The 15,308-nt window shown below is 41.8% G+C and overlaps 1 protein-coding gene across 1 annotated transcript in view; it reads left to right on the top strand.

Moving 5' to 3' along the window:
* The first annotated feature begins 10,908 nt into the window (after positions 1-10,908).
* Positions 10,909-15,308, top strand: part of atp6v0d1 (ATPase H+ transporting V0 subunit d1) — a 41,645-nt gene continuing 37,245 nt past the window's right edge. Inside the window, exon 1 of the mRNA XM_043707102.2 lies at positions 10,909-11,089. Within this exon, the coding sequence (XP_043563037.1) occupies positions 10,960-11,089 (130 nt within the window). The 5' untranslated portion in view covers positions 10,909-10,959. The remainder of the gene's footprint in view (positions 11,090-15,308) is intronic.

Raw genomic sequence — 15,308 nt, forward strand, 5'->3', positions numbered from 1 at the left:
GGGGCATAGACAAAGAATATAAAGATAAACTATTCCATTGATGGAAAAATAAAAAACAAGAAGACATGGATTGCAGATGAGTTAGGTTCACACAGTGTTTTCAAAAGAAGAGTTTGACAGTTATCTGAAAAGAAAATAGTTGCAGGGCAATGGAGAAAGGCAAGAAGTTGAGATAAGCTAAGATGTTCTTGCAGGGATCCCAAAAGGATGCCGCTTCTGTGCTTTAATCCTTCTTTGATTCTATGCCTCAGTTCTCGGTATATAAAAAAGGGACATATCTCTCCACAGAGAAATTGTGTATCTCATGCGAGTTATACAAAATCACTCATTAGGTGAACATACATAACATTGATAAGATAAAATACCATAGTTAAATTTGTCAAACAGTTAAATAGAAAAGATGTTAACAACAATGTTGCACTATTGCCACAAGGGATTTGCTTTGAGTGAGCCTTGTTCTACTCTGAGGGAACATTTAACTCCTGACTTTAAGGTCCTTGTTTATGCATTCAAACATACCTATTGCATTCCTAGCTACCTTACCCCCAGCCCCGCCCCCTCCCATTTATGTCGCAGCCCCTTTGCCGGCCACCACCCTCCGCAAACAAACAACATTCCTGATGAAGAGCTTATGCTCAAAACATTGACTCTCCTGCTCCTCGGATGTTGCCTGATCTGCTGTGCTTTTCCAGCGCCAGACATTTTCACCCTTATGGATTCAAATATCCCATTGAACAGATGCTTCAGCACGAATGATTTTTCTTGTTTCCCTGGCAATCATCTATTCTATTACTTAATCTGAGATACCACAGTCAGTACCTAACTTCCCAGTCCTCCATAAAATTAGAAAACTGAAGAGTTCCTTGTTTCCTTGGAACATTACAAGGACATGTTTGCCTAAATAAGGTTTCAATCTTTAGCTGGAGGAGAAAGTGAGGTCTGCAGATGCTGGAGATCAGAGCTGGAAATGTGTTGCTGGAAAAGCGCAGCAGGTCAGGCAGCATCCAGGGAACAGGAGAATCGACGTTTCGGGCAGGGCTTATGCCCGAAACGTCAATTCTCCTGTTCCCTGGATGCTGCCTGACCTGCTGCGCTTTTCCAGCAACACATTTCCAGCTTCAATCTTTAGCTGTCTGTTTAAAATGCAATAATGTTATAATAAACCCTTACAAAAATGAAAGAATTATTCTTTAAAATGCCTTTCTTCAATATTGAAAGCTTGCGAAAACATTTTGCTTACAAATGAGGCGAGAATTGAAATGAATTTCTATAAATGCTGAGGATACCCAATGACCAAAAATTGAAGATTCTATCCATAAAGGTGATAGTGTTGTTAAAGTTTATTGTATTTCAGACACTTATTGATTTGCTTTGGATTGTCAGCACATTCTAGTTTCAAGTTCATTTGTCTGACGCAAGGATTATAAGTAATTGGAGGATTAATTATATTGCCCACAGTATTTTTCTTGCAAGCATTGAAATGCAGTGTCGTTGTATTAAAAACAAAGGTGTGCTGCTTGATAATTTGCCAAAACAAAAAAAAACCCAATCTTCATCTGGTTGTTGCAAAACAAAATGTTGTGGCAGCTGGAAATATAAAGTAAAAACAGAAACATTATGCATAAGCATGCAACAGCTTCAACAACCTTTTCTCCTGACAGGAGATGACTGATTGTTTCACTATGTGTCTCTCTAAACAGGTGAAGCCAGATCTCCTGAGGATGTCCAGCATTCTCAATGTCTATTCTATATATCAGATACTAGTTAATCTGTAGGTGTTAAATAAATATCTGAGTATTTGGATGGAGAAGGAATGAAAATCACACTTCATCATTGAAATTAAGAACATACTAATAAGTAAGAATGGGAAAATAAGAATGGATAAATGTTCAGAAAATTGCTTTGTTAAACTCATGTACGGCCACTCAGTTCTCTTTTAGTCATCCATTTTGAGTTGTCTTTTCTTTTCCAGCTCTGTGCTGATCTAAACCTGTATCATAATTGGTTTTAAAGGGTTGAAGTGGCTTGCGTCATCCTTTCTTAGTGTTTCTTAGTCTCTCTGTTGGGGTATTTGTGTTGAGTTGCAGCCTGACAAGCATATGTCACAGCAGCCTATTGAGAAAAACCAGATGGGAAGTGGTAAACTTGGCACCCAGCAGCTCTTTAAAAATGAGGAACATAGAAGATGCTTTGGCAAGAGAGTGTTATATGTAATATAATAGAAGAAATGAATTCAGGGTACAGGAGAAAAGGTGCTCTCATGATCACTGAATAATCACAATATGAGCTGGTCTGCAGCAAAGTGCAGAGATTAAAATCAGATATACAGCTAAGTAATCATCTAAAACCAAGGAATGAAGTTGGAGCGAGGGATCCAGATATTTTTGTGTGGGTTTGGGAGGTGGAAGGAAAAGGAAACTTTGATAAATCCAAAGATAGAGGCTAACGAATGATTAGTAAATGGGTACTCTTTCTGCCAGAGGATGGATTGAGAGCTGCGAGTAAAATTAACACTGAAGGAATGGAATCTGCTCTAACAAAAACATGAGCATTGAAATTGATTTATCAGGAAGAATAATTAAAGATCATATTAGCTTTATTTTACATCCTCAGTTTGACATTGATCTGTCACCCATGCTGGAATCATACACCGACAAAGTACTGACTGTATGGGAGAAAATGTAATTCCAGTTCCATCAATTATTTATACTGTTTCTGCTATTTAATTCTTTCCCGTTCTCCAACTCAGCACTTTACGTGCAAGGAGGCCATTTGATCAGCCATAACCAGTTTGGCGCACTGACCTCTACACTGCTGAAGCCAGGCGCCAACTTGAAGACTAGGCAAAAGTGAGGACTGCAGATGCTGGAAACCAGATTCTGGGTTAGAGTGGTGCTGGAAAGGCACAGCAGATCAGCCAGCATCCGGAGGAGCTGGAAAATCGACATTTCGGGCAAAAGCCCTTCATCAGGAATGGAGGCAGGGAGCCTCCAGAGTGGAGAGATAAACGGGAGGGGGATGGGGCTGGGGATAAGGTAGCAAAGAGTATAATAGGTGGATGGGGTGGGGATGAAGGTGATATGTCAGAGAGGAGGGTGGAGCGGATATGTGGAAAGGAAGATAGGCAGGTAGGACAGGTCATGGGGACAGTGCTGAGCTGGAAGTTTGGAACTGGGATAAGGTGGGGGGAGGGGAAATGAGGAAACTGGTGAAGTCCATATTGATGCCCTGGGATTGAAGTGTTCCGAGGCAGAAGATGAGGCGTTCTTCCTCCAGGCGTCAGTTGGTGAGGGAGCAGCGGTGGAGAAGGCCCAGGACCTGCATGTCCTCAGTAGAGTGGGAGGGGAAGTTGAAATGTTGGGCAATGGGTAGTTGGGGTTGATTGGTGTGGGTGTCCCGGAGATGTTCCCTAAAGTGCTCTGTGAGAAGGCGTCCAATCTCCCCAAAGTAGAGGAGACCACATCTGGAGCAACAGATTCAATAAATTACATTGGTGGATGTGCAGATGAAACTTTGATGGATGTGGAAGGCTCCTTTGGGGCCTTGGATGGAGGTGAGGGAGGAGGTGTGGGCGCAGTTTTGCAATTCCTGCGGTGGCAGGGGAAGGTGCCAGGATGGGAGGGTGGGTTGTTGGGGGGTGTGGACCTGACCAGGTAGTCACAGAGGGAACGGTCTTTGCGGAAAGTGGAAAGGCATGGGGAGGGAAATATATCTCTGGTGGTGGGGTCCGTTTGGAGGTGGCGGAAATGTTGGCGGATGATGCGTTTTATGCGAAGGTTGGTAGGGTGGAAGGTGAGGACCAGGAGGGTTCTCTCCTTGTTACAGTTGGAGGGTTTGGGTTTGAGGGTGGAGGTGCAGGATGTGGTTGAGATGTGTTGGAGGGCATCTTCGACCATGTGGGAAGGGAAATTGCGGTCTTTAAAGAAGGAGGCCATCTGGTGTGTTCTGTGGTGGAGCTGGTACTCCTGGGAGCAGATACGGTAGAGGCGGAGGAATTGGGAATGCGGGATGGCATTTTTGCAGGAGGTAGGGTGGGAAGAGGCGCAATCCAGGTAGCTTTGGGAGTCGGTGGGTTTGTAAAAAATGTTAGTGTCAAGTTGGTCGTCAGTAATGGAGATGGAGAGGTCAAGGAAGGGGAAGGAGGTGTCAGAGATGGTCCAGGTGAATGTAAGGTCGGGGTGGAATGGATGGAATTACATGGTGACAAAGTGAAAAAATGACCTTTTGTGATCTTCTGTCTGTGCCTTGTTGCTTGGTTTCTGGCTGCCTTCTTCTTTCAACTGGTCATCCAGCAGAAGTTCAAAGCATTTGGTGACAGTATATGATGAATGATATACATCCATCCAAAATGACAGATAGCACACTGCAGAGTGAAGCTACAGGGCCATGTCGTGATTATTGTGTAAGGACCACATCCTGTTGAGTTTTACATCTGCTAAAGCATTATCTTAATGTATAAAGGTAATGTACTGTGGTGCATTCTTGTATATTTTTATCCGAACAGGTTTCCTATTCATCAAAGGAAAAAAGAGGAATGCTGTAATATTGCACAGATGTTAGAAGGTCACTGTATTAAGGAAGCTAAAGATATCAGATAATAGTATAAAAGGTTACTCTCTAAATTACTCTCTAATAGTTGGTTAGTCAATGAGTCAATCTGCATTAGTCAAACTATCAGTCAGTCAGTTATGTATGTAATGTAATAATAATATAAGTAAGTATAGAACCTAAACCATATATCAGCCTGAGATTTCATTTTAGTGTAGTTAGTTGTCAATAAACTTCCAGATGTCTGTCTCAATAAAAAAAAAGATTCTCTGTGGTTCACGTTATATAGGCTAACATAGAGAAAACTACAACACATCACCTCTTGATTTTGATGTGTCTTGGGAAATTTTCTGAATCTTCGATAGTGAAAACAGTCACAAAATATTTGTTCAACACTTATATCATTTCCTTATTTTCCATTATTAATTCCCTAGACTCATTCTCCAGAACACTGACACCAGCTTCAGTTATTATCTCTTTTGAATACTTGTTGAAACTCTTACCATTTGTTTTTACATTCCAGCTAGCTTTCTCTCATAGTCAACTTACTCACTCTTTCTTTTAACTGGTCTTTAAAATGGACTAAGATTTGCAGAATTGTATAGTGCATCTTTCAATTTGATACTCTCCGTAACTTCCTTATTTAACCACCTTTGATGTGGTTCTCAAAGAGTCTTTCTGAGTCACTGGGATAAATCTTTGCTGAGAGTTAGTAAATATCTCCTGAGAAATTTGCTCGGACATGGAGCCATTGAGATGTACAGTACGGAAACAGACCTTTTGGTCTAACTTGTCCATGCCGACCAGATATCCTAACCTAATCTAGTCCCATTTGCCAGCACTTGGCCCATACCCCTCTAAACCCTTCCTATTCATATACCCATCCAGATGCCTTTTATCTCAATTATCTTTCCTTTTAATATAGTTTTCCTATTTCCATTCGCCGGACTTAACCACTGTTGTTAAGTAATCTGACTTCAGTGCGGGATAAGCAGAAATTTTCTTCCATGGTCTTTCAACCTCATCAAAAACTCTGGTCCTCAACCACAACTCCATTCTTCTCCCTAACAACTGTCTGAGGCTGAACCAGACTACACAAGTGCAGTATTAGTTTAGACTCCAAAATGAGTTTCTAACCACATCCCATGTCACCACTAAAACCATTTGCTTCCATCTCAATATTTTCACCCAACTTCAGCCCTGCCTTACTTCTGTTGTTGAAACTCTCATGAATCCCCCTGACTCATCCAGTGCATTCTGAACATTTGAGTCAACTAAATCTGTCACCCAAATCTTAGCATGCATCAAGTCTCATTAATCATCACCCCTGTGATCATTGACACACATTGGCTGCTGGGCTTGATTTTAAATTCTCTCCCTTCAAATTCTTTCATGACCCTGCCCATCCCTTCCTCCCTACCTTTGTTTCCTCCGGCCCAAAGCTATAATATTCCATTAATTAGAGTGATAGAGTCACAGAGATGTACAGCACGGAAACAGACCCTTCAGTCCAACTCGTCCATGTCGACCAGATATCCCAACCCAAATCTAGTCCCACCTGCCAGCATCCACCCCATGTCTCACCAACTCCTTCCTAATCACATACCCATCAAAATGCCTGTTAAATGTTGCAATTGTACTAGCCTCCACCACTTCCTCTGGCAGTCATTTCACGCACGTACCACCCTCTGCGTGAAAAGGTTGTCCCTTAGGTCTCTTTTATATCTTTCCCAACTCACCCTAAACCTATCCCATCTAGTTCCGGTCTCCCCCACCCCAGAGCAAAGACTTTGTCTATTTATCCTTGGTGGGCAAGTTGTTGGAGGGAATCCTGAAGGACAGGACGTACATGTATTTGGAAAGGCAAGGACTAATTAGGGATAGTCAACATGGCTTTGTGTGTGAGAAATCATGTCTCACAAACTTGATTGAGTTTTTAGAAGAAGTAACAAAGAGGATTGATGAGGGCAGAGTGGTGGAGGTGACCTATATGGACTTCAGTTAGGCATTCGACAAGGTTCCCCATGGGAGACTGATTAGCAAGGTTGGATCTCATGGAATACAGGGAGAACTAGCCATTTGGATACAGAACTGGCTCAAAGGTAGAAGATAGAGCTGGTGGTGGAGGAATGTTTTTCAGACTGGAGGCCTGTGACCAGTGGAGTGCCACATGGATTGATGCTGGGTCCACTACTTTTCGTCATTTATATCAATGATTTGGATGTCAACATAAGAACATAGTTAGTAAGTTAGCAGATGACACCAAAATTGGAGGTACAGTGGGCAGCATAGAAGGTTACCTCAGATTACAACAGGATCTTAATCAGATGGGCCAATGAGCTGAAGAGTGGCAAATGGAGTTTACTTTAGATAACCGCGAGGTGCTGCATTTTGGGAAAACAAATCTTAGCAGGAAATAGCTGGGGCCCTGACAGATATCTTTGTCGTATTCTTAAACACAGGTGAGGTGCCAGACAGTTGCTCATGTTGTCCCCCATACAAGAAGGGTAGTAGCGATATTCCAGGTAACTGCAGGCCAGGCACCATCCGAGGAGCAGGAAAATCGACGTTTCAGGCAAAATCCCTTCATCAGGAAGCCCTTCCTCATTCCTGATGAAGGGCTTTTGCCCAATTTTCCTGCTCCTCAGATGCTGCCTGACCGGCTGTGCATTTCCAGTACTACTCTAATTTAGACTCTGATCTCCAGCATCTGCAGTCCTCACTTTTGCCTATATTCCAGGTAACTACAGGCCAGTGAGCCTGACGTCAGTGGTAAGAAAGTTGCTGGAGAAGGTACTGAGGGATAAAATCTACTTACAATTAGAAAAGAATTGGCTTATTAGTGATAGGCAACATGGTCTTGTGCGTGCCTTACCAACTTAATAGAATTCTTTGAGGAGGTGATCAAGTTGATAGATGAATGAAGGGCTATAGATGTCATATACATGGACTTTAGTAAGGCGATTGATAAGGTTCCCCATGGTAAACTAATGGAGAAAGTGAAGTTACATAGTGTGCAGGGTGTTCTAGCTAGTTGGATAAAGAACTGGTTGAGCAATAGGACACAGAGAGTAGTAGTTATTGAGTCATAGAGATGTACAGCACAGAAACAGACCCTTTGGTCCAACTCGTCCATGTCGACAAGATATTCCAACCGAATCTAATCCCACCTGCCTGCACCTGGCCCATATCCCTCCAAACCCTTCCTATTCATATACCCATTCAAATGCCTTTTAAATGTTGCAATTGTACTAGCCTCCACCACTTCCTCTGGCAGCTCATTCCATACACATACCACCAACTGCATGAAAAAGTTGCCCCGTAGGTCTCTTTTATATCTTTCCCCTCTCACCCTAAACCCATGCCCTCTAGATCTGGACTCCCCCACCCTAGGGAAAATACTGTCTATTTATCCTATCCATACACCTCAAGATTTTGTAAACCTCTATACAGTCACCCCTCAGCCTCCAACACTCCAGGGAAAACAGCCCCAGCCTAATCAACCTATTCTCCCTATAGCTCAAATCCTCCAACCCTGGCAACATCCTTGTCAATCTTTTCTGAATCCTTTCAAGTTTCACAACATCTTTCCGTTAGGAAAGTGACCAGAATTGCACGCAATATTCCAACAGTGGCCTAACCAATGTCCTGTACAGCCGCAACATGACCTCCCAACTCTTGTACTCAGTATTCTGACCAATAAAGGAAAGCAGACCAAATGCCTTCTTCACTATCCTATCTACCTGCTACTCCACTTTCAAGGAGCAAAATACTCATTTAGTATCTCGCCCATCTCCTGCGGCTCCACACAAAGGCCGCCTTGCTGATCTGTGAAGGGCCCTATTCTCTCCCTAGTTACCCTTCTGTCCTTAATATATTTGTAAAAACCCTTTGGATTCTCCTTAACCCTATTTGCCAAAGGTATCTTATGTCCCCTTTTTGCCCTCCTGATATCTCTCTTAAGTATACTCCTACTGCCTTTATAGTCTTCTAAGGATTCACTCGCTCTATCCTGACATATGCTTCCTTCTTTTTCTTAACCAAACCCTTATAAAAACACTTTAACTTAATGAAAAGGCTCTCAAGATATTTCACAGCAAAGCGAAATTAGACAGCCAACTTAATTCAATATTAGGACAGATTTGTTAGATGTAGAAACAAATACAAAGATTGCTGAAAATCTCAGCATGTCTGGCAGCATCTGTGGAGAGAAACAGAGCTTATGTTTCGGGTTCAGTGACCCTTCTTCAGAGAAAAGCGTCACCAGACCTGAAGCATTAACTCTGTTTTCTTTCCACGAATGCTGCCAGATCTGCTGAATTTTTCCATTTCCAGCATTCACAGTTTTTTTTTGTTAGGTGTAAGTTTTAATGAGTGACATAAATTGAGTGGAGTGGCTTAGAGAGGAAATTCCATGCTTAGGGAACAGGTGTGCCCTAATTAAATTGAAAAGGCCAGAGCCATCTATGCTCCAGGGAAAACAGACCCATTCAACCTCTCCCTATAGCTCAAATTCCTCCAACGCTAGCAACATCCTTGCACATCTTTTCTTAAATCTTACAAGTTTCCCAACATCCTTCTGATAGGACACCAGCATTGCCTGCAAGATTTCAAAAGCAATGTCCTGTATGGCCTCAACAGATCTCCCAACTCCTGCACTCAATACTCTCACCGATAAAAGAAAGCAAACCAAATACCTTCATCACTATCCTATTTACCTGTGACTATACTTTCAAGGAGCTATGAACCTGCACTCCAAGGCCTCTGTTCAGCAGTACAAGAGATTGATTGTGTTAGGGGGACTCTAGTCCGAGGAACAGTCAGACGTTTCAGTGGCCAGCAGATGTTTCAGTGGCCAGCAGCGGTGTGGTGTGCTGTTTCTGTGGTGCCAGGACCAAGGATGTCTCAGAGAGGGTGCAGAATGTGCTGAAGGGGGAGAGGAGCATACTTGTACAGGTAATTTCTACCCCAAAAGAGATTCCAATTATCCAAAAATGTGAATCCTTCTCCCATACACCAGTTCCTCAGCCACATATTCAACTGCTCTGTCCTCCTATTCCTGCCCTCACTAGATCGTAGCACTGGGAGTAATCCAGATATTACTACTCTCAAGGACCTCCTTTTTAAATTCCTGCCTGAATCTGTAATCTCCCTTCAGAATCTCAACCTTTTCCCTTCCTGTCATTGGTTCTAATGTGTACAATGACCTCCTGTAGGCCCCTCTTCCCCCTTCAGCACATTCTGCAGCCTCTCTGAGACATCCTTGGCCCTGGCACCACAGAAACAGCACACCATTCTGCTTTTTCGCTACTGGCCACTGAAACGTCTGACTGTTCGTTGGACTAGAGTCCCCTAACACAATCAATCTCTTGTACTGCTGAACAGAGGCCTTGGAGTGCAGGTTCATAGCTCCTTGAAAGTATAGTCACAGGTAAATAGGATAGTGATGAAGGTATTTGGTTTGCTTTCTTTTATCGGTGAGAGTATTGAGTGCAGGAGTTGGGAGATCTGTTGAGGCCATACAGGACATTGCTTTTGAAATCTTGCAGGCAATGCTGGTCTCCTATCAGAAGGATGTTGGGAAACTTGTAAGAATTAAGAAAAGATGTGCAAGGATGTTGCTAGCGTTGGAGGAATTTGAGCTATAGGGAGAGGTTGAATGGGTCTGTTTTCCCTGGAGCATAGATGGCTCTGGCCTTTTCAATTTAATTAGGGCACACCTGTTCCCTAAGCATGGAATTTCCTCTCTAAGCCACTCCACTCAATTTATGTCACTCATTAAACTTACACCTAACAAAAAAAACTGTGAATGCTGGAAATGGAAAAACTCAGCAGATCTGGCAGCATTCGTGGAAAGAAAACAGAGTTAATGCTTCAGGTCTGGTGACGCTTTTCTCTGAAGAAGGGTCACTGAACCCGAAACATAAGCTCTGTTTCTCTCCACAGACGCTGCCAGACATGCTGAGTTTTTCAGCAATCTTTGTATTTGTTTCTACATCTAACAAATCTGTCCTAATATTGAATTAAGTTGGCTGTCTAATTTCGCTTTGCTGTGAAATATCTTGAGAGCCTTTTCACTAAGTTAAAGTGTTTTTGTAACGATAGTTTACGATGAAGAAATGCCACAAACCACGCACCTAAACACCAAACGCCCCACCACTACAATACACATGCTCGACGCAGGCCTACGGCAGAGGTTACGCATGCGTATTCGCGGAAAGTTTGTCGGCGAAACCAGCGCATGCTCAGTATTCAGTACGAGGCACGTACGTACGGTTTCTATGGTTCCGCTGTGGGGAGGAGACGTTGGCACTACGCATGCTCGGTGTGTATGGTCAGCTGACTAGTCAGGTGGTGTGTAACAGCTGAGTTTCTGATCTCTGAGACAGCTTCTCGCTCTCCACTTCCGACATGGGTTCTTTTAACGAACTGTACTTCAATGTGGACAATGGCTATCTGGAGGGGCTAGTGAGAGGTTTTAAGGCCGGCATCTTGTCGCAGGGTGATTACCTGAACTTGGTGCAATGCGAGACACTTGAAGGTGAGCGAGTGCTGGCTTCGGGCCTGGTTGATGTATAAGAGGGACAGGGGCCTGCTCCCAGCTCCAGAGTTATCCATTCGATTTACTGGCCCTCTGCACAAACAACTCCCCTAGTGTCACCTGTAGTCTTTTTCTTTCCCTCCTTGTTCAGAGTTTGCTAATGACAGATTTACCTGTGGCTTTCAAACAATCTCCACACAGGCAGTACATTCCAGATCCTAATCAGGCAACGTTTTTTTTAAAAAAATGTTCATGTTATTTTGATTTACCAGTCATTTTAAATCTTTGTCTTTTGGTTCTCAGCCCTTTTGTCAATGGGAGTTTTACCCACTCTGTATAGGATTTCTCCTATGATTATCAATGTCAAATCTGCTTAACCTTCTAGGAGCCTAACCCCACTTCTCAAATTTGTGCATGTGATTGAAGTACCCATAATCTTATTGGCATCTTTAAAGCTCTCGCATCCTTCCTAAAATATGGTGTTCAGAAATGGATATGTTACTCTTAAGCTGAACCAGTGTTTTATAAAAGGGTTTAATATCCTTGTTTTTGTATTGTTAGTCTTCAGCTGCCCTTGTTACTAGATAAGGCAAGGACAACAATGGGAACAGGAGGCAGTTAATAAGGTTCTGATTAAGGCTATCAGTCTTGTCCAGGGAGAACAAACACCTTTTGCCTGAGGCTGAAAGTAAAGTCCACATGTAGGGCTCCAGACCATTTTGCCAGCTTGGAGTCAGTCAGACCTCCCTACTGTGATCTCCAGTCTCACTCTGTCAGAGGGCAGGTATGCAATCCATACTGCAGTGAGTCCTTTTAATAGTGGATCTTTAACCCTTGAGATCCAATAAATCATTATAAGCAAATAAGAATTGAACTTATTCTTTTGTGGTTCTCTAACTTTGTCAAGTAGATGGAGAAAAACTTCCCATTGGTGAACAAGAAGGCATAGATTTCAGCTCACTGGCAAAGGAAGCAATGCAGACATAAAGACAAACCTTTTGAGACAGCAAGATATGAGATCTGAAATGTGCTACCTGAGAATATGATGGAGACAAGTCCAATCAAGATGTTCAAGAGGAAATTAGACTTTGTTGAAAATGATGAAGCAGGCCTGTGAGGGGAGGAATTGATCCTATTATTTAACCCAGTTAACTGCCTCTTCATGAGCCAGCAGATGGTTGATAGCCCAGACTTCCTTCTGCACTGTATCTTTCCTGGCCAATATGTGTCCCTCAATGAAAAATAGAATATAGACATAAATAGCTGATTTGATCATTGTCACATTACTGATTATGGGAGCATTCTGTGCACAATTCTGCCGCCACGGTTTCGACAATGCACTGGTGACAACACTTCAAACAGTGGCTACAAACTGTTCTCAAATGTGAGGTAGTCATGAAAAGTGGTTTTTATATGCATATAGGATCCCAATTTATATTGGATAACAAGGGCAGTTTTCTGATAACCTAATTAAAATGGGCAGCAGGCAGAGTAACAATGGAAAGTGGAGTGCAGATTTGGGTTAAGACGTTTGAGTGCTAGTTTAGTTTTATCACTCAGTTCGAAGCTTCAGAGTATAGACATGTATGTGCCGACAACAGGGTACTTTTGCATTGGCCCCAAAGTCACACACACAAATGATCATAACAAAAATGCAAGCGCCGTCTGACGAACTCTCTCAAACATACCCAAGCTGATTTTACCTTCATGTTTGTGCTCAGGAGGCAATGTATCCGTAATATGGAGTTCATTCAGGCTACTTTGACAAGAAAAGAAAAATAATTAATAGTCAAAGGCTGAATTTTCATCAGGGGAATTTATTTAAAGGAAAATTTCCAATAAATCTACAAAGGCTTTAATAGAAGAGGGATTTTGTTTTCTCTTGTCAGTCCCAGGTCACCTCTGCAGGAGCTTCTTAAGGTAGAATCTGTAAATCCAACAATCTTAAGCTACTTCAATGATGATCTTCCTTCCCTTTATGATGAGGTCAAAGTGGGGATGTTCACTGGTCGTATATTGGTCAGTGTGATTGGGGGCTCCTCATACTGAAATGGTCCATGTCCATATGCTGCAAAACTTGGACAATGTCCATGCTATACTGCTGGTAACTGACAGTAATTTCATGGCATATATGCCAGGCAATGACCATCTCCAACAAGAGAGAATCCAAATGTTGCCCTTTACTTACCACCATTGAATCCCCCACTATCAAAATCATAGAGGTCAGCATTGACCAAAAAACTGATCTGGCCTAGCGATGTAAATAATATGGTTATTATGGAACTCCAAGGTAAGTAACTTGCATATTGGCATTATGTTACAGTTCCTTTTATTGTTGGTTGAAATACTGGAATGCCATCCATACATTGCAGTGATTCAAGAATTCAGCTTGTCACCATCACATCTGGGGCATCTAAGGATGGATAATGAGTGTGCTGGCCTAGCTAATAAAACCCACATCCCATGAATTAAGTTTCAAGTTGAGTTTAGCATGTTCTGCCTTGAAAATCTGTGCTTGCTTTCCTTCATCCACACTGTTAATTTTTGTTCTGGATTATCATTTCTAAAATCGTTCCCTTGCATAAATTAAACTGACTAGCTACTGGATTTAACCTTTTTCTATTGAGTTTGAAAGACTTTTGGATTCCCTTTTTATGTTGCTTCCTCTCTCTCTTCTCACTTCCCCTCTGAACTTCCTATATTCATTTTAGTTCTCATTTGTCCAGGATGTTGTCCTGTCTTTCCCATTGATGGGAATATACCTTGACTATATATGAGCCATCTCCAAGGTAGCTCATTGTTCAGTTATCACTTTGGTTGTGAAACTTTAGTTAGTTTGTCTGGGTATATATGTTCTCAACCCAGTTAAACTGGTTTAACTTCAAATGTATTTTTACTCTAGATTGCTCCGTATCCCTTATCCATAACTAATTAAATCCCTATGGTTGTATGATCTCTGTTCACCTACTGATTTATATTTGGTTCATTCACCAAAAGAGACATTGACTTCACGCTGCTGTTACTGGATCAGCAATCCACAAACCCCAGGATAATTCTCAGAATGTGGGTTTCAATCCCACCACTGGGAAATTTCGAGCACCTTAATTAAATCTGGAATATAAGGCTAGTTTCATTCCCCAGAATTAGAGCTAGCAATGCCTCTCATTATATTAGAAATATAATGCTGTAGCAAATTTTCCTACACTCATTTCAGACTCTTTACCGTATAGCTATCCAACCTGTTAGGATAATTGGAGCCCCAATTGTATCCCTCCCCCATCATTCTATCACCCACCCTTACAGCTGCAAGGTTTTCCACTGCAAACTTACTCCCAGTATCCTTATAGTGGTTGGCAACTGTTAGAACAATGACTTTTTCAATTCTAACACATGGATTCTGTCCTTATCTCTCCATGCCAGCCTTTCTGTAACTGAAATGGCAGAAGTACTGAATAGCTACTTTGTCTTATTATATAGCGAAGTGAATATGACATTGAGATCAAAAAAGATACAAAGTATTTTATGGATGTAAAAAATCATTGAGTGGCGCCTATTTCTTGGCCTAAAAATATTTTAGAATATAGTGCAATTTAAACAATATTGTAAGCTAAAGTTTAAGCAGCACTCTTTATGGAGCCATGCTTTACACGTGTAGCAAATTCTTTTACTCTCACTTCCTGCTTCTAGAAATCTTATCTGATGTTGAAATTCAGAATTGTGACATCCATGTAATTGCTTTTGTGTTCCAAACAGTGTTTAAATACAATTTATAAATGTAATTTAATTTGATTTCTTATGCCAAGCCATGAATTGGCATACAGAACAAAGTGTATGCAATTCTGTATTAGCAAATGTGTTTGAAAAGTGCCTTCAGTGTGGTAACTTATCACGTGTACCACATATTGACATATTTGAGTCAGAAATTCTGGAACATTTCTGTCAAGACTGTTAATTGCTCTCATTGATGCTAGTGGAAGGTGAGTGGTCTTTGTCTGCACTTGATGTTTTGGATTTTATCCAGTTTAGATGCAATAGTGCTTTCAGCCTTTTAAGTATGCCAGTTAAAATGTTTGATCTTAAGAAATTCTGGAGAGTTCAGAATGTTGCCTTTTGCCAATTAATGTTTCAAATAATGGAATGCTGAGGATGCATCAGAAGACTCTTCGATAGAAGAACCAATTGCCCTTGGTGCTGTGAGGCTACCTTGCTGGTGTTGATT

This window comes from Chiloscyllium plagiosum, unplaced genomic scaffold (assembly GCF_037043375.1).
Source record: "Chiloscyllium plagiosum isolate Xiang-an unplaced genomic scaffold, Cpla_swu_hap1 HiC_scaffold_17, whole genome shotgun sequence".
Lineage (NCBI taxonomy): Eukaryota > Metazoa > Chordata > Chondrichthyes > Orectolobiformes > Hemiscylliidae > Chiloscyllium > Chiloscyllium plagiosum.